The 19,047-nt window shown below is 37.3% G+C and overlaps 1 protein-coding gene across 1 annotated transcript; it reads left to right on the top strand.

Moving 5' to 3' along the window:
- The first annotated feature begins 5,409 nt into the window (after positions 1–5,409).
- Positions 5,410–18,676, top strand: LOC114350489 (uncharacterized). Its single transcript, XM_028301316.1, has 9 exons — positions 5,410–5,887; positions 14,355–14,879; positions 15,113–15,297; positions 15,655–15,811; positions 16,190–16,306; positions 16,502–16,891; positions 17,131–17,259; positions 17,484–17,683; positions 17,867–18,676. Exons 1-9 carry the CDS (start codon positions 5,410–5,412, stop codon positions 18,542–18,544), a joined length of 2,859 nt encoding a protein of 952 aa, XP_028157117.1. The 3' UTR covers positions 18,545–18,676.
- The last annotated feature ends 371 nt before the right edge of the window (positions 18,677–19,047 follow it).

A 19,047-nucleotide genomic window follows, 5' to 3' on the forward strand; every position in this document is an offset into this window, starting at 1 on the left:
ATTTATTATTGGGAGCAGAGGTTTATTCGAAAATAATGATGGCCGGAATGCTAAAAGGAACAAATGCAAACCAGCCAATAGCACAACAGACTCATTTAGGTTGGTTACTGTGTGGTAGCATCAAAACTTATCAATGTAACGTCGTGTTGAACAATTTAGAAGACATCAAGCAGTTTTGGGAAGTAGAAGACATTAATACAGCATCCAATTTATCAAACGAAGATCAAAATTGTATTTCTTATTATAAGGAAACAACAAACAGATTGCCAGATGGCCGATACGAGGTCATGTTACCTCTTAGCAGCGACATAAATGAAAAATTAGGAGCATCCAAGCACATAGCAACAGCTCAATTTCTAAATTTGGAAAGAAAATTTCGTAGAGAGTCAGTTTTAGCTACTGAGTATAAATTATTCTTCAAAGAATACGAGCAATTACATCATATGGAACGAGCATTAAGCACTGACATCATAGAGTGCTATCTACCACACCACTGTGTACAACGAGAGAGCAGCACTACTACAAAATACAGAGCAGTATTCAACGCATCATCAAAAACTTCAACAGGTTACAGTCTAAACGACTTAATGTCTACAGGACCTAACCTATAGCAAGACTTGCAAATGTTAATCCTTAAATTCAGAAAATATCCTTACGGTTTCACAGCAGACATCGAGAAGATGTACAGGCAGATTAACATAGCAGAAGAACATCAAAAATATCAAAAAGTTGTTTGGAGAGAAGAAGAAGATCAACCTATTCAAATATACAAATTAACTACAGTAACATACGGGACAAAAGCTGCCCCTTTCTTAGCTATGATGACATTAAAACAACTAGCATCTGATGAACGTGACTCTTTTCCAAAAGCAGCTCAGGTTGTGGAAGAGTCATTTTACATGGACGACTTGGTCCATGGAGCTTACACATTGAACGACGGTAAACAATTGATACAAGATGTACACTCATTACTTAAAAAAGGTGGCTTTAACTTGAGAAAATGGTCATCTAATAATCGAGATATTTTAGAAAACATTGAAAACGATAGTGAGAAACAAAATATGTTTAACTTCAAGTCTCAAAATAAAGCAAAAATATTAGGCCTATTTTGGGACCCGACAACAGATAAATTCATGTTTGACATCAATATAAATCAATCAATATGCAAACCAACCAAAAGACAGCTGTTATCCGAAATATCAAAGATTTTTGACCCTCTTGGTTGGCTGGCACCAGTAACAACAAAACTCAAATTAATGTTTCAAAAAGTTTATATCCTCGGACTGGAATGGGATGAGGAGATTCCGAATGATATAGCAAGCGAGTGGGATAAACTGCAAAAAGAAATCATTATCATAAACGATTACGATATACCACGGTGGATCGGGTGCAACGAGCATGACGTCATTCAATTACACGGCTTCTGTGACGCATCGTCGCAAGCTTACGCCTGCGTAATTTACGCCAAACTAAAAAATCAACAAAAGGCTATCATTATCGCAGCAAAATCGAAACTTATACCTACCTCAAAACAACTGACTATACCACAATTGGAGCTCTGTGCAGCAGACCTACTAGCAAAATTAATGACAAAAGTTTTGGAGAGTTTAGATCAACATAAAATTGAAATTTTTGGTTGGAGCGACTCTAAAGTCGTATTAGCATGGCTACAGAATCCAAGCAACAAATGGAAACAGTTTGTGATGAATAGAGTGAAAAATGTCACCAAAGTTATACCTACCAATTGTTGGCGTTACGTAAAGTCAGCTGAGAACCCCGCTGACTTAGCAAGCAGAGGTCAATTTCCTTCACAACTGAAAGAAAACACTTTATGGATTAATGGCCCGAATTGGCTACCTACGTATCAAAGCGAGGAAGTTAGCAACCAAGAGATATTTATTACACACGAAGAGGAGAAGAAAGCACAGCAAAGCAACGTCGTAACACAACCTGAAACAGATGAATCAATTATTAAGCAATTATTAGCAAAGTACAGCTCATTACCACGCATCATTCGAATTGTAGCATGGATAATGAGAATTATTAGCAAAGAAAAACAAAAGCAGACCTACTTAACACTAAATGAATTAAAACAAGCACAGTTATTAATTATCAATCACATACAAAGCGAAGCATTTAAAGAAGAAATGAGCAACTTAGAAGCAAATAAAAATGTTTCACAAAAAAGCAAAATATCAAAACTAAAACCTTACCTGGATGAAAATAACATCCTGCGAGTCGGAGGAAGATTAGCTAATGCAAATATTAACACTGAAATGAAACATCCAATTATAATACCAGGAGGGACGCGGTTATCAGAACTCATCATAGATCACACTCATAAACTGACGTTCCACGGAGGAGCACAGTTAACAAACGCCGTCATCAGACAAAAATATTGGATTGTAGGCGGAAACAGATTGACAAAGAAACAAATACGCTTATGTGTAACTTGCAGAAAAAACGATCCAAGCAAACACAATCAAGTTATGGGCGATTTACCATCAGCTCGCAGCAACCCCTCAAGACCTTTCTATCATACAGGAGTCGATTACACAGGGCATGTTTTCATCAAATCAAACAAAGGTCGAGGGACGAAAACCACTAAGGGCTACGTAGCGGTTTTCGTTTGTATGGCCACGAAGGCCGTTCATTTGGAACTTGTTTCCGATTTAACGTCTTCAGCTTTTCTCGCGGCGCTAAAAAGAATGGCGGCTAGAAAAGGAACACCAGGCCATTTATACAGTGATCAGGGGACATGTTTCATCAAAGCAAATCGAGTTTTACAAGAAGAGCACATAGAACAATTACAGTCAAATCAAGATTTTATGACAGAGATTACTGAATTGGGTATACATTGGCATTTTAATGCTCCATCTTGGCCCTCAGCCGGCGGCCTGTGGGAGGCTGCGGTTAAGAGCCTAAAGTATCATCTGAAACGCGTGGTTGGTGACCAAAGGCTAACCTACGAAGAATACAGCACAATATTGGCTCAACTGGAGGCCTGTCTGAATTCAAGGCCATTATGTTCGCTATCAGAAGATCCTGATGATCTGAACTTTTTGACACCATCGCATTTTTTGACTAATGGCCCTACATTGTCACTTTAAGACACAGAAACTGATTTACGCACTCGGTGGCATTTAGCACAAAAAACATTTGAAGACATATGGAAAAGATGGCGTACTGAATATCTAACCCAATTAACACTACGCAGTAAATGGACACGACCGCAGAAAAATATCGACTTAAACGACATAGTTATAATCCACGACGCAAATCTTCCATCCGGAAAGTGGGCCCTGGGTCGGGTTGTTGAACTTCACCCTGGTGCCGACGGCTATGTTCGAGTTGTGACCCTAAAAACAAAAAATGGTTATCTAAAAAGACCAATTGTCAAAGTATCAGTACTGCCAACTAATCCAGAGACATCTAATACAGAGCAAGTAAGCAAAACACTAATTAGCAAGGAGACCGCCGCCGACAACAAACAAGAAACAAAATGCAAACAAACAAAAAAGGGAATGTGCCTAGCAACAATGATAATGTCTATGTTATTGTTATTTGTAACAATCTTTACGCCAGCAGAAGGCAAATACAATATAACATCACTATCAAACAACAAAAGTTTATATTTTGACAAAATAACCAGCATGTATCTTATAAGAGATGATTGGAAATTAATTGTATATTTTGACATGGACCCATACTGGGACGGTACCCTAGCATTTTCTAAACATTTAAAGTACCTTGAAAACATATGCATGTGTATAAGAACGGAATCCCATTGTGAAGCTATCATGTTACAACTACGTCACGGCGACTTTGAACTGGCGTACTACAACCACATGTTGCTAAATCAGCATTTCAGAGTTCATTCACGCCGCAGACGTGGCATTNCTATAGTCAGCAATTCTTCGGAATGACTTTTGACACTACTAAAGTTTCCCACATCCTTCACAATGTTCTAAATCTGCTTAGGATGTCTTTATGTTTGAGTAATTGTTCCCGATAGTAACTTTCTTTAAGATTTTTAATTATTGAATTACAGGTGTTTCTATATGCTACATAGTCCAAACGAGCCTGCACATCATCCGGGTGCTGTTTCATTTTTTTGTGAAGCAAATTTCTACGCCGAATTGATTTAATTACATTATTACTTATAAGAGATGATTGGAAATTAATTGTATATTTTGACATGGACCCATACTGGGACGGTACCCTAGCATTTTCTAAACATTTAAAGTACCTTAAAAACATATGTATGTGTATAAGAACGGAATCCCATTGTGAAGCTATCATGTTACAACTACGTCACGGCGACTCGGAACTAGCGTACTATAACCACATGTTGCTTAATCAGCATTTCGGAGTTCATTCACGCCGCCGACGTGGCATTATAAATGCAATCGGCAATATAGCAAATAGTTTGTTCGGAGTACTAGACGACCGTTTCGCAGAAAAATATGAGCACGACATTGGACTAATAAGAAAAAATCAGAAACATCTAGCTACTTTGTGGAAAGACCAGACTTCAATAGTAGAAGCTGAGTTTAATCTCCTCAAAAGAACAAGAGATTTCTCGAAATTTACAATAATATAAACACGTTGAAAACTAAGCTACAAAATATATCTAACATTAACGACTTTACTTTACTATCAATAATAACTAACAACATGCTCGTGAATCTCAAACAAATGCAAGACACCATTTTGAACACTCTTACCGACATTTACAATGGAAAAATCAATTTGCATCTACTGAGACCTGATCAACTTAGCAATGAGCTTCACATCATTTCAAGCAAACTACCAAGTGACTTATCCTTACCTGTTGATACTGCTGACCTAACAACAATGTATAAACTACTGAAGATAAAAACAAAAATAACAAAGAAATTCGTACTATTTGAAATAAAGATACCACTTATAAACAGAGATAAATACGACATCTTCAGACTTATACCTATACCTAAGCAATTTAATAAAACAATGACGTATCTTAAACCTGTAACTGAATATGCTGCAGTTAACTTACAGAGAGATGCTTTACTTTCCCTATCTGAAAACGACTTAAACACCTGCTTGCATTTAGACGCTGAAACCAGTTTATGTTATCTGAAACGCCCAATTTATCATATAAAAAGCGACGAAAGCTTGTGTGAGACTCAGCAAGATTCTAGAACATGTCAGATCACAACAACCTTCTGCCTAAACAAATGGGAAGAATTAAACAAAAAGAACACTTATTTCTATTTTTGTTGTGATGACTGTACTCTACAGCTGATGTGCGGGGATCAAGTTACTACACTTCAACTCAAGTTCGCCGGCTTGCTGATAGTGAGCTACGGTTGCATTATAAAATCCAAGGACTTTATTATTTATTCACATAGACAAGATGAGAGTAGCATGAACATTAAAGCAGATATAGACTCTATTGACATAGCACCAATAAATCACATCATCAACTTACCAATAGATAGAATAATCCCGCCCAATACAACAGATAATGAGGAAAATATCCAAAAATCACAAATTGAGGAAATTCGTAAACAACTCGAGACTATGAAGCAAACAGAACCTTTGAGTGACGACATATCTAATCATGACATTCATCATTATGCGGCCATCTACGTCGTCTTCACCGTGCTGGCAGCCGGAGGAGCAGCGCTGGCCTGGCGGCGCTGGCGCCGACGCGCGCGCGCGCCCCCACCGCAGCAGCAGCAGTGTTGTGTTAGTGAAAGTGTTTCTTATAGCAAAAATGGGCAATCTAGTGATAAAGCAAAGTGTAGTGAAGTGAAAGACAAACCTATTCATTCGCACAAATCGAAAAAGGACCACGGCACGTCGCCGGTGCTCCGCTCGGTACTCACTATCTCCGATGATAGTACATAGATTAAGCTATTATTAATTATAAAACATAACAAAATGTCCTATCATCTTGTAACTAGATTTAATTCACTTTCCATTTCATTAACATCATCATCATTTTAATCTCTTTTACATCTTTCTCCCTCGGGAGCATGTACGGTGTACATATTGTATTACACTCAAATCATTCCGTCAGCAATTCCGCCGTTTGTACGTTCTAATTCNACTACGGCATAAGTAGCTAGTACACAGTCGGAAACTTCTTAGGTAAAATCTTTGTAACAAAATAGCACTTATACGCCCGTCACGAGCGATGCCTGCTTATGAGAAGCAGCAAATCGAACGCACAGCGTTGAATAGATCTCTGTGATTGGTTCGTGTGTCACCCTGTGCGTCCACGCGCACTGTGTGACCTCATAGTAATGTTTGTAAATGTACGGGCGTTAAACTGTGGTTAAACTAAATAATATGCCACAGTGTTTAGCGTTAGGTTGATATGTCCTTACAATATATTTATTGAAAACGTCACCGTCTCTCAAAGTACCCTTCGTCAGCAATATCCAAATCCGGGTTAATGTCCAATATAATATTAAGCTGGAAATTGACATGACGCGTTTATTAACGCCGCGAAGGTATAATTTTGAATAAACGTAAAAAGGGTGTAAAATTTTTTGAGCCTTTTACGTCCACCAGATCGTTAGACCACCAAAAGTCCTTCAGCGACTATTAGCCACAAAATATTATTATATCTTGAACATACTTATTTCCAATTTATCTAGCATGACCTTATACGCTTGTACTATGAAACTCTCAAAATCTAAAAAGAGACAATAGTTTTAACTAATTTCTTAATTCTGTTCGATTTTTTACTGAAACGTCTCTACTAATGTACTTTTATTGAAACGTCTAACTTTCAGAAAGAAAGAAAGAAAGAAACATTTATTTTAAGGACTTTCAACTTTCTAGATAAAACTCTATCAGGAACAAACTTCAGGCTTGGACACAGTAAAATGAAAAGAGAATACACAAATTATACAGTGGTGCACACAATCAAATGAAAAGACAATATACATAGGCCGTGGTTGAGTAACTTTAAAGTATTCTTTTATACTATTTTGTACTTAAGTACGTTGCACATTATAGCGAGGATCCTTGCTCAAAGCGAGACGGTACGGCCCCTTACGTGTACTAGAAACAATTACTTGACGCAAAGGCAGTGTAGACTGTAGGTACACCGTATAAGTATGAATAGAGCTGCTAGACTAGGTTTTGGCGTGAGATTGGCATTAGGACTTCGGTGTGCAGTAAGTAAATGAAGTTGTAAATACTCAAAAATCCATAGATCATAAAATCGATGCAATTCCTATCTATATGAAAATTAAACATTGGCTAACGGCGCCTGCGTGAAAAGCTCGGGAATGTATTTTTTCTCATATTTATGCATTTTTTTTTATTTCGGGCAATCTCACAGAATATAACGAACGAACGAACAAGGCAGTTATTTGACCACAATCGCACCTGATGTTAAGTGGGATGCAGTCTAGCTCCGGATATAAAAGCAGGTTTTTCATATAAATTACAAAAAAGACGCCGTTTAAAAAATATTACAGCACGCAGTTTTATCTTCCTCCTGAAAAATTACTTCTTTTACACTTAAGAGGTTTTCACTCTAAGGCGGCGATAATGAGTCTAATGAGCATTATGTGTCTCAAAAGAGCAAAGCTCAAAAAGCTCCAATTTGAGCGTAATGAGTGATTCAATAGATACTTTCCATTATAGTGGATTGTCTCTATGTCTTGGACGAATAATCTATGTACATACATTATGCCTGCGGTGGATCGTCTAATCAAAATAATCTCATGGATTAGACTCGTGTGAATGCTCTATTCATTTTAAAGACGTGTATCTGTACTAATATTATAAATGCGAAAGTAACTGTCTGTCTGTTTGTCTTGCTTTCACGCCTACACCACTGAACCGATTTTGATGAAATTTGACATAAGGATCGTTTGAGTCCCGGGAAAAGACATAGGATGGTTTTTATCCCGGTTTTTGAAACATGGACGCGCGTGATAAAGTTTTTCTGTGTCAGACGAAATTCCACGCTAGTGCTCTATAAGACGTGTGTTTGAAATAAATTATTTTTTTCCGAAATAATGATATGGGATGGAATCTGTGAATCGTGCCATCTTGAAAAATGTAATAATTTTATATCACCGCGATATTTTTTCTCCATCCAAAATCAGGCATCAGCAAATTGGCTTTGTTACTACCTTTTGTACAAGAGGAACATTCTCAGAATTCGTGCCTGACAAAAATCTTTCGCGGGAAAATCCCAACAATTAAATTCGGTCGCCATCTTTTTCTTTTCAAACACTGTCTTTTATGTGTGTCAAAACTAATTAGATGCCCCGCCGGCGCAGCCCTTGAAACAATAGGGTTGGCACTGGGCGCGAACAACGGCGTTGTTTACTTTTGTGCAAACCCTCGGACGGAGTTCTTTTTGTTATTCAGATTGCGATTGGAATTAATAATAGTCCATCACGTTGTTATGGAATTTATAAAGCGTTTTGTTTAAAAACAGAAATGTATGCATCCCCACATAAAAAATCATGATGTCACATACAAAACAAATAAGAAAATAATTCAAAAATTCACAAATTTTACTGTAATGACATGCAAGAATGGCGACATATTACTCATGTTCACATTAGACATTGCGTATGTTTTCTGCGCAGCAAAGTGAGGACCTTTTTAACACCTACATTAACAACTACATACATTCACCTACTTAGCAAAAAAACTTTACCGTCAAAATAGCTACCTTTCTAGGCAATGAGGGCTATCGTTTTAGTGCTCACCAGTTAGCGCCACTGTAGAGTAAGGTCCTGTCACTAGCTAGTAGCGAAGACAGTGGCGCCAACTTGTGAGCGCTAAAGTGGTAGGAGGACTATCGTATTTGCACTCATCAAGATGGCGTCACTGTAGAGTAAGGTCCTGTCAATCGCCAGGGGTGCCAACTGTTAAGTATAAAAACGATAGCCCTCATTCATGGCATATTCTGCATCATCATCATCATATTTTCAGACGTCCTCTCTGCTGAACATAGGCCTCCCCCAATGATTTTCACAATGACCGGTTGGTAGCGGCTTGCTTCCTACCTGCTACTTTTATGAAAGCGCAGCATAGGACGTCCACCCACAAGGTGGACCGACTTCCTCATAAAAGGTATTCTGTATCTGGGCTTATTCTACTTTTCCCCGTTGCTTCCCGGAGCTTATAATGGGGAATAATGAACTAAAAACTTCATTAATCCCCATTACGTTAAAAATAAAATCCTAATATAACGGGGATTAATGAACTTTTTAGTTCATTATTCCCCGTTATAAGCTTCAATTGGCGTTAACGGGGATTGTCAATGGGAAATAGTGGAATAAGCCTGTTTCTGTATCTTTTTTTACGAATTAGATGAAAATACCTCAGTACATGTACCTTGAGGAAAAATGTCGCGAAGCTTGTGACCAGCGAAGTGTGGATAATATAATTGACTCGACAGGCGCTAATGTACGCCTCCATTAACACCTAATCTTGCTAAATTAACTAATAATTACTTAACGCCTCTGGGATCAGGGCTGGAGGGTGACCTGGTCCTGGGTTTGAATTCCAGAGGGATCAAATTAAGTGAAACTTATTATTTATTCCTATTACATTAATTAATAAATAAATTCTTTATTGAATAACTTATATGACAGTTTAAACTCTAGGCTAATCTTATGTTATTAAATAGTAGTTTTCAGAGTAAAGTAATAGTTCAGAATTTTACTAAAAGTCAAGCTAACCATCGTCGTAAAATTGTACTAACTACGGATAAAAAACTAGCCCTAAGTGACTTTGTTTACTAATCTACTTCTTCTATTCTGTTACAGCGGTATCACAAATTAACAAAACTGGACTTAATATACACCTACTAATAAACATTCTAAATGTACCGGTATCTTACGTTGGTTTCATCATCTCAGCCATAGGACGTCCACTTCTGAACATAGGCCTCCCCCAATGCTTTCCATGTTGCCCGGTTGATAGCGGCCTGCGTCCAGCGCTTTCCTGCTACCTTTATGATGTCGTCGGTTTACCTCACGACATATACATTCATGATGACGTAGTTTTACGGCACTAAAAACAAACAGCCATAAATCAGTAACTGGAACGACTAGATTTTGAATAACGCCCTAAAGGGCAATATCAAACTGCTTTCAGCATTACGGCGTACATTATTGGCTGAAATAAATAAATAAATGAAATGGACTTACAATTAGCTCTGGATGTTATTATTGAGCAATTAAACTGAGTTAATAAGATATTTGCAAATCGCTGAAATGGTTAAGGTGTTGTTTCGTTTTAGGTAACACTTAAAAAAACATTTTTTGTAGTCTGCTTAAAATAATGTTAGTAGGCAAATTAGGAACTGTGCAATATTATAACAATTTTAATAAAAATGAATAAAATGCGAATGCGAATTCCTGTGTACGAGCATTTGATATAAATAAATAAAGTTAGTATAAGTAATCTTGATACCTAACATTTTCACCAGTGGACGTCCACCTGTAGCTGAAAATGTAATGATGATGATGGAATAACATAGTGAAAAGTAAATAAAAACGCACTTAGGTAAGTAAATACATATTTAAGTAATTTTCAGTATTATTTCTACAATATCTCACTTCCTGAATATTGTGTAGGTACTTACCTACTGTAAAAAAAAACGATTGCAAGGAACAACACAAAATCAAAACCATAAACTCTCCCGAAATACACTAGGCTGAGTTGCACCATCTTATTTTAACTTTAACAAACGTCAAAAATCTGTCAAACTCCATACAAAAAACACCGGTTAATGTCATTGTTACGGTTAAAGTTAGGTGGTGCAACTCGGCCTTAATGAAACAAAATCAAACAAATGTGAAACCAACTTAAATCTGGTAGATACACTTCAGCGTTTCGCCTTAAGCTAATTGAACTTGTTCGGCCCTGGTAGATACTAAACTGGAGTTTATAACTATTATAATAGCAGAGGGATTAATTATTTTAATTGAATGAGTTAGTATTCGTTACGCACCCTCTAGGGGCCAATAAAACTGCAGTTTATCGTTTCGTTTGTTGAGTAACTCCAGAGAATTTCTTTTAAGATAGACTGAAAAGGGTCGTGATTGTATAATAAATTACTTGTCGTTGATTGTATAAAATTAGTCTGAATAGTTTTGCCCGTTTTCGAAACATAGATCATTGATGCTCTATTCTTATTAGCCGTAGTTTGATTGGTATACAGCCTAAAGCTTTCTTTAATATTTTATCTATCTTGAAATCGGTTCTTGTGATTTCCGCGTTTATAGAAAAAATCGAACAAATTCGTCAGCTTTATAATATTAAAAATAGATAGATTGTTAAAGATAGATTTTACAGTTGCATTAAACTATTACTTACTCAACATTTTGATAAATTAATAATTGAAAACTGTTTTACGTTCTAAAACGCTCCGAATTCAAACATGCAGTGCATTGCATTGCACATTAAACGTGAAAGTTATACCTACTTTGAAAAGGATTAATCTTCAAATATCTTAATAACAGTTTCAATGAAAACCAGTGACGCAGTTGATAGTCGCCTGTATTAAAATTAATGTGGTCTTTAAATGTTGATAAATGCCCTAGCCCACGCGTTTCATGCAAAATCATAAATCTTCCATTAGCACTAAAATCTTTTAGTTTGAGAACACTCAGCTAATTTATTCCCTGGCATGCCTTTCTATTCCACAAAGTTTATAAACGGATTTTAGAAGTAATCATTCATAATATCTTATCGCTTTATTATAAAAAATGGCTGAACCATTCCCTGAATTTAATAACTGTTGATTGAAAGAAATGGACGCCCACTGGCTTTGTTCAAATATAATTCTGAGGCGAGTAAAGATTCCGTGGCTCTTTGTTTACTCATTCCTACAGAACCTTTGGGCTAGGGAAGGTCAGTGTTGTTTTTTGATAAATGATAATCGACTAATCGTATCAACATTCGATTTAGTCTATTTCTTACAACGCAGGGACACACTTAACCTTCACTGGTTGGGTTTTTATTGACGGTCAAGCTGTAGATCCTGGCTACACAGGAGTTGCAGCGGTGGGAACGAGAGGTGGGAATAGTCCCGTTACCAGCAGCCCCACTAGATAAAGTTACCAACGTGTAATTTGGAAGTCAGTTCACACCGGCGTTTTTCTATTTGTACTTAGTTACTTCGATCCATGAAGCGATTTCGTAAAACTGACACGAATGTTACTTTGTCTAGGCCTTTCGTTTTACTTTTCAGATATGGTGAAATAGACCCTGGGAGATACGCTAGACCCAATGGCTACTTATAATTTAGGCAACAAACGATAGGAGGGTTATAGTAGCCAGCCAGTTGACGCCAATTTTAGTACCTCTATTTCAGGTTCTAGTGATTCTGGCACTCGCAAGTGCCGCCAACTTCTTTGATCTTGGAATAATCTTTTAATCGATTTATTTTTTAAATTCTTAGCGATTAGAGTCGCTTCTCAAACTTATTTTATCTCGATTCATTTTTATCGAGTCGATTGACTCGACTCTGAAGCTTCTCACCCCATCCCTAGTTTGATATTAGAACTATTCTTTCAATACATCGCTGTTTGCTTTTGCCCTCGCATTTACTTTGTAACAAATAGCCTGTTAAGTGCCTTTCTTGTGTACGCACACAATCCATCAGAGTATTGACCACGATTCCAGTGATAATGGCTATTTTAAGGAAAATCTACGGTTAAGGATAAAAGCTTAGAATTTACATTGTACGTGATACATATTAAAAGAGCCCAAAGACTATGGTGTTTTTTGATTTGAGGCAATGTGTGTGATAAAAACTTTTTCACGCAGATTAAGCCTGCCTAAAACAAACGGAAAAATATTTTTATCACTTTATTCTCCCAAATATTGTTCCTTTTATGCCCTCCGTAGCAAGTGGACAGATTCGCAACTGGACAGAGTACAGTCGTGATCAATGAAATATAGGTAGTCACTCATGTGATAAGTAGTTCTAATAATATAAGCTGCTTCTGTAACAATTTCGTTCACTACGTCCAAAAAATGTTTTATACGTTAATAAAAATAACGTAAACGTTGATCCTATATTAATATTTATTGTAAGAACACATCAATATTAATTTAATGTCAGTTTCAAGTTTTACCGATTACCAGGGATAAAATGATTAATTTTATCGGATACTAAGGTCGCCGACTACTGTCTTTTTATCAGCCGCTAGTTAGGTCGGCTTCTAATTTTATTTAATTATCGGCCTAAAAATAGTTTCAGGTCTACGGGGACTCTAAAATAAATAAATTTGATAAAAGGGATAATAATGTCATATCAGTTGATTTATATGTTCTATTTCTAAAACACTGTAAAAAAATCAGCAAGAAAATAAAAATAAAACAATAGATCTCTCTAATAAATTTTTATTCAGGACGAAATGTTCACATAAGATGGATTAAATCTAGACAGTATCTTACACATTTGGATTTAACAATTTCTTTCATAGACTACATAAAAATATTTATTGCTATTTATAATATGTAAGCGTAATCACAAACCTATATTAAAATTAAAACTTAAGAAATATGTACAGACGACAGCATATAAAGATGAACACTGTCCAGTTCTTATGTAGTTGGAATATGTGCGACTTTGCAATGAAAATGTAAAGTCTAATATGCTGTTGACTGTACTGGAAAATCTCAATGCGAGCAGGTCAAAATACCACTGATTTTAAATAGTAATGTCCTTATTTATACAGTTCAAAATTCATTGATGCCATGTGTCTTTGTGGTAGTAGTAGGGACTATTTCGGTTTCTAAATTATCGGCTCATCATATCGTAATGTTTTGTTAAATCAAACTATAACTTAACAAATAATACCTACTGAAATCTGAACCTTGGAGCACTGGCAAGAATGCTTTTCAGGAAAACTGCAATTGCGGCATCGGGTCGCTAAATAATGAGCGAGTGGCAAACCGGAGTATTTTATTTTCACCTTTAAAAACAAGGGAAAAGGGATCAAAATATTATGACTACATCTCAAACATTTAAACCGATATGAAGAACCGTTAACTTTAACTCCAATTCACTAGAATAACCGTTAGAGTAAGCTGATTTTATCCCATACAAAATCGCGCTAAAGTTTTCAACAACTCTATCCCATATACACCAAAGTTCATTATAAATTCTGTAACGGCAAAACTAACTGTTCCTCTGTTAAGTAAATATCGTCTATACAAACAAAACATATATTTGACGGCGCGTTTCCATTTTTAATAATATTCTAACAATTTAATTTAAGCATTGAGTTGCAAAAATAAAAGTAATTCTATTGATTTTTCTGACACTTAGGNTTATTATTGTTTTTATAAACGAATTAAATCAACAGAATCGAGAAAAGGAGGTGCAAAAGCTAAAATTACAGAAGTGGTCGAAGAAAAAGACAACGAATTACAAGAAGAAGCAAAACCGAAGCCTTTGATTGAAATAGTAGAAACACAAGATAAAAAACCAATGATAGAAGAAGTTGAACCCAAATCTGAAGAAACTAGTGAATTTATAGTAAGAACAGGTATTGAGAAGGATGGTGATCTTATAATAGATCATGACAAAAAGCTAATAACTAATCCGCTCAAGGAAAATGAACCTGTAAATAATGCTGATGATAAACCAATTGATGCAACAGAAGAAACAAAGCCAAGTAAGAAAGTTTTAAAGAAGATATCAATTGAAGAAATACCTAAAACTGAATCTGTAGCTGTCCCTGTTACGGAAATACCACTGGATAGTGATAATCAGACTAAAGACGAAATAAAAGAAAAGGATAAGGGAAATGAAGGCTCGCAAGATAACAAAGAAGAAAAACATGAAATTAGTAATGTTGATACAAAATCTGAAGAACGAAGACGTAGTGGTATGTAATATTCTTCGAGGTACTTGTAATCAAACCCAACCAACATTTATGGCGTACCATTATTGCTAAAAATAGTCATATCCCTAGAATACTTATACACAACACAACGGTATATTTTGAACACTACAATGAAATTTTCCTCGGTATTTAGCTAGCTTGACTCTATTTTTTAAATGTGAATTTGTGTGGGTATGATCACGAACTGTTAAACATAGTCTTTTTTCTGGGACCAGTCCAATACAGCGACGGCGATGGAGTGGCCCTCATCAACTACATGCACCGCATGAACACCGACGAAGGAGATGACGAGGATTTGGAACCCAGTGCTGAAGACTTGGAGATCTTCGCCGAGCTCGACCGGGAGCAGGAAGAGCGGCAGGCCAGGATCGACAGAGGGGAGCCGGCTGTGGATCCTATGGTAGCTAATAATCTTCATTTATTAGGTCATGCAGTCTCTGGTGCAGGAGAACGATTCTCTCTAATTTACCAGTAGTAAATGGAGGATTTCGCTGAATACCACAAATTGTTGTTCCTCCATCAGAGCGGAACAGGACCGCCTCCATTCTTCCTGTGGATGTCGCTTACGACATCCACGAGTATTGGAGAAAATATGCTAACATCAGGGCTCCCTCATCTGTCTGGCCAGTGTGGGGAGTGTAGGCTAAATCCTCAATTTCATCTGGAAAATTGCAGAGGGACTGTCATTTACAATTACAAGACTTTCACAATAATATTTTGTCGTCATTTCAATTAATTTCGTCAACGCAATTTTTAGAAACTCTACGACAAGAAGACGATGGACGCATTCTATAAAGCGGAAGAGCGTGTGCCCGCGCATGCAGTGAAGGATAAGATCATGTACACCACGTACAAGCACGACAACGCGTTCGACAGGATCGCTCTGAGCCAGCTCACCGCTGGGGACAGACCAGGTACTTCACTTTACCACACAGATTTTAGGAATGCGAAAAATTACCTTTCAGGAGAGTAAACTGAGCAGGTAGTAGTGGACCGACGATCTGGTGAAGAATGTTGCGGAAGTATCAGAAAATACGGGCAGCGTAGAACCGGGCTTTGTGAACATCTTTGGGTGAGGCCTTTGTCCAGCAGTGGACGTCATTTGGCTGAAACGAACGAACGAACTAAACTGAGTAGGTGTGTACCTTTAAACAGTCTCCCTAAATAGAGGCCTAGTTATGTACTTACTATCTATTACGAAATAGAAGTTGTTCCACCCTTTACACCAAGAGGTTGTAAAGGCTAACCTATCGACTGCAAAATTAATTTAATTTTAATCTTACCTATTCCAGATGAAAAGAAAGTGAAGCTCACATACGTCCCCGGGGCGGTTCTGTACGAGTATCTTGACCAGAAACCCTGCGCCGAACTGGACTACGAGATTGGTGAAGAGAAAGTGGATTCAGGACGTACGTATTTTGCTCATTAAAAATACACCGGACTGTTAGTTTTCCTCTAGAGTATGAAATTGTCACTCTTGTCATTATTGGTACTGGTTTCTCATTCGTTATCATTAATTTCCATTACGTCTTTAATGCGAGTGGCACTTGTTGATATAATCTTGATTTTTGAATAGACAGTATCTTTGTATTTTCTTGCCCCAGCTTCATCGGGAGAAACAGAGTCCATACACATACTCAGTGACACTGACACCAATTCTGAAGATGAAGCCCTAGAACTTAAACCAAAGCCAAGCACATCCAAATCTAATAGACCATCCACTGCAGCTGTTAGAAACACTAACAACAGCCAAGCTAAAACTGAAGATAAAAAATCACCCAGAGATGATAAAGATAAGGGTAATCACACTTCTGCTAAATCTGGAAGATTCGTTCCCGCTGGAAGTAGCCAGAGCACTCCTGGTAAGAGGGAGAAAGGTGAAGACTTCAAGGCAAAGAAAAGAGATGGTGACTTCAAAAATGATCCCGAAGATAGAGGTCCTGATGCAGGAATTAAAGAAAATGATGAAAATGCAAATGTTACGACTGATAAGCGTTAGTACCTTGAAAATTATGTGGAGTTTTGTTACCTAGAAAAAATAATTAAAAGACCTACGTAAATGTTACCAGTAAAACTAAGCAGTAGGCCCTACTGCTTAGTACTGCATTTACATTTTAGTACAAACAGGTTCAATTTTACTTATATTGCATCATTCATTCAACGCATCCATTTAATAAAACCTTAATTACGTAAAAAATGGTCAATCATCACTGTCAATTTGATGATCTTGCAGAAGATGCTCCAAAGACTGAAGCTCTATCGTCATCGTACGAGACGATGCTGAACGTGGACCGCGAGGAGGCGAAGCAGTCCATCATCAACACCATCAATTCTTACGAGGATGAGAGGTTCCCTTCGCAAGGTAATGTTAACATATTAGGTATAGTTTACTTTTATGATATGGGGAAAGTAAACGGTAGTTAATAAAGGGATGCAATGCGATGTAGTATTTAAAAGTACCTACTTGTCTTTTTCATCCACTATTCTGCAGCAATAAAGATCATTTCCTTAACTTCTTACTATAGCTATTTAGATAGTGATTTTTAATCCAATAAAATGATGATGATGATGACATTCTTTTCCCAGGTGTAGACCGCTCGGACATGGTATCGGACGCTCGCATCGAGCAGTCAGTCGCCTCTGAGATCCTGGACAGAACCTTGCAGTACGAGGAGCGTTCCTACTTCCAGCAGTACGACGTGCTGACCAGCCAGGCCGGGAATATAGACAACAAGACCAACGCCATTATTGAACAGATATCCGACCAGTTTGATAACGAGTATTCTGTAAGTAGTCGTTAGCATCCGTTCAATACATAATTTAATCCATGTCTCACGGCTATAGGTCTTTGCGCTGTACTTCGCTCCCTACAAATTTTCTCTTATCTATTCCTTCTCATTGTTAATTCTCCCTCTTCTGAGGTTTTACACTGCAAATATTCTTCTAATAGTGGTTTCTACTTCTCCCAGTTGCCCGAAGTGTCTCGCATCCTCGAAGTCCACATGGACGCGGCAGAACAAAGATGGCGGGCGGGGGAGTTTCTGCACTACATCGCCGTCAGCCCAGCCGAGTCAGTTGCTGACCCAGACGACACAGAAGTGACCCTGGTCCCCAGTCACGATACGTCTCTAGAGGATACATTGACAGATGAAAACGTCAACCGAATGGAAGCCATCACAGAGTGCAACGACTCAGGAATCGGAAATGAAAAGTCTATTGTTGGAGACGATGATGATAATAGTACTAATACTGACGGAAGAGCTAATGATTTTCCAAATAATGACAGCGGAGTTTCTGATACTGAGAGAACTGATAATAATGGCACTCTATCAAGCGATGAAAGGAATGAAAGGGATAATGATTCTTCGACAAATGTTTCAAGTTATAACAAAACCGATGAAGACAAAGATGTAGCTGAAGACAGTTCAGTAGCAGACGACTCCAAAATCGAAGATTACCAATCAGTTCTCGATGAAAGTGACATTGGTAACGATAAAGTGAACGATGTTTCGACGGAATGCGAGGAGATGTTTGAAGATTGCGAAGAGATGGGCGATTCGAACGATGGAAAAGACGAATTCGATCTGATAAGCGAGAATTACTCTCTAGAAATGAAGCTAGCTCTAGGGATTCATAAGGATTTGTAAGTTATTTATTAGAAGTCAACTGATGATCTCACAATTACGATTACGATCCAATCTAGCAAAATACCGTCTTTATCGCCCTTATTCCTCACAAAATAAGATCAATTTGATGCTGTCACAGAATAGCACTCTCTCAAGAAGTATCNCTATCAAATGCAATTGAGGCGCCTCTATGCCAGGGTTTTTATGTTCCTGGTCAGGCTATAGAAAACATTTTTTGCTTGCTTATCGTGGCAACGATTTTGAAGAAACCTTCAATACCACAAACACAAATAGCATAACAGTAGTTCTACACTGTTCTAAATAGTTATTTCATTTATTATAGTTGTAAAAAACATCTAATTAACAAATAACTGCTCATAAAAAAGTGTCAATTGTTTGGATCATAATAAAAAGCAATCAAATGGCTGCACAGTTTATAAAGAAAGAAACATTTATTGCAATGGACATCACAAAAGACAAAAGAGGTAAAAAAAAAGAAAATTCTAGATGCATTTAACTTGGAA

Source organism: Ostrinia furnacalis, unplaced genomic scaffold (assembly GCF_004193835.3).
Source record: "Ostrinia furnacalis isolate ACB-3 unplaced genomic scaffold, ASM419383v2 OfSCF0912, whole genome shotgun sequence".
NCBI lineage: Eukaryota > Metazoa > Arthropoda > Insecta > Lepidoptera > Crambidae > Ostrinia > Ostrinia furnacalis.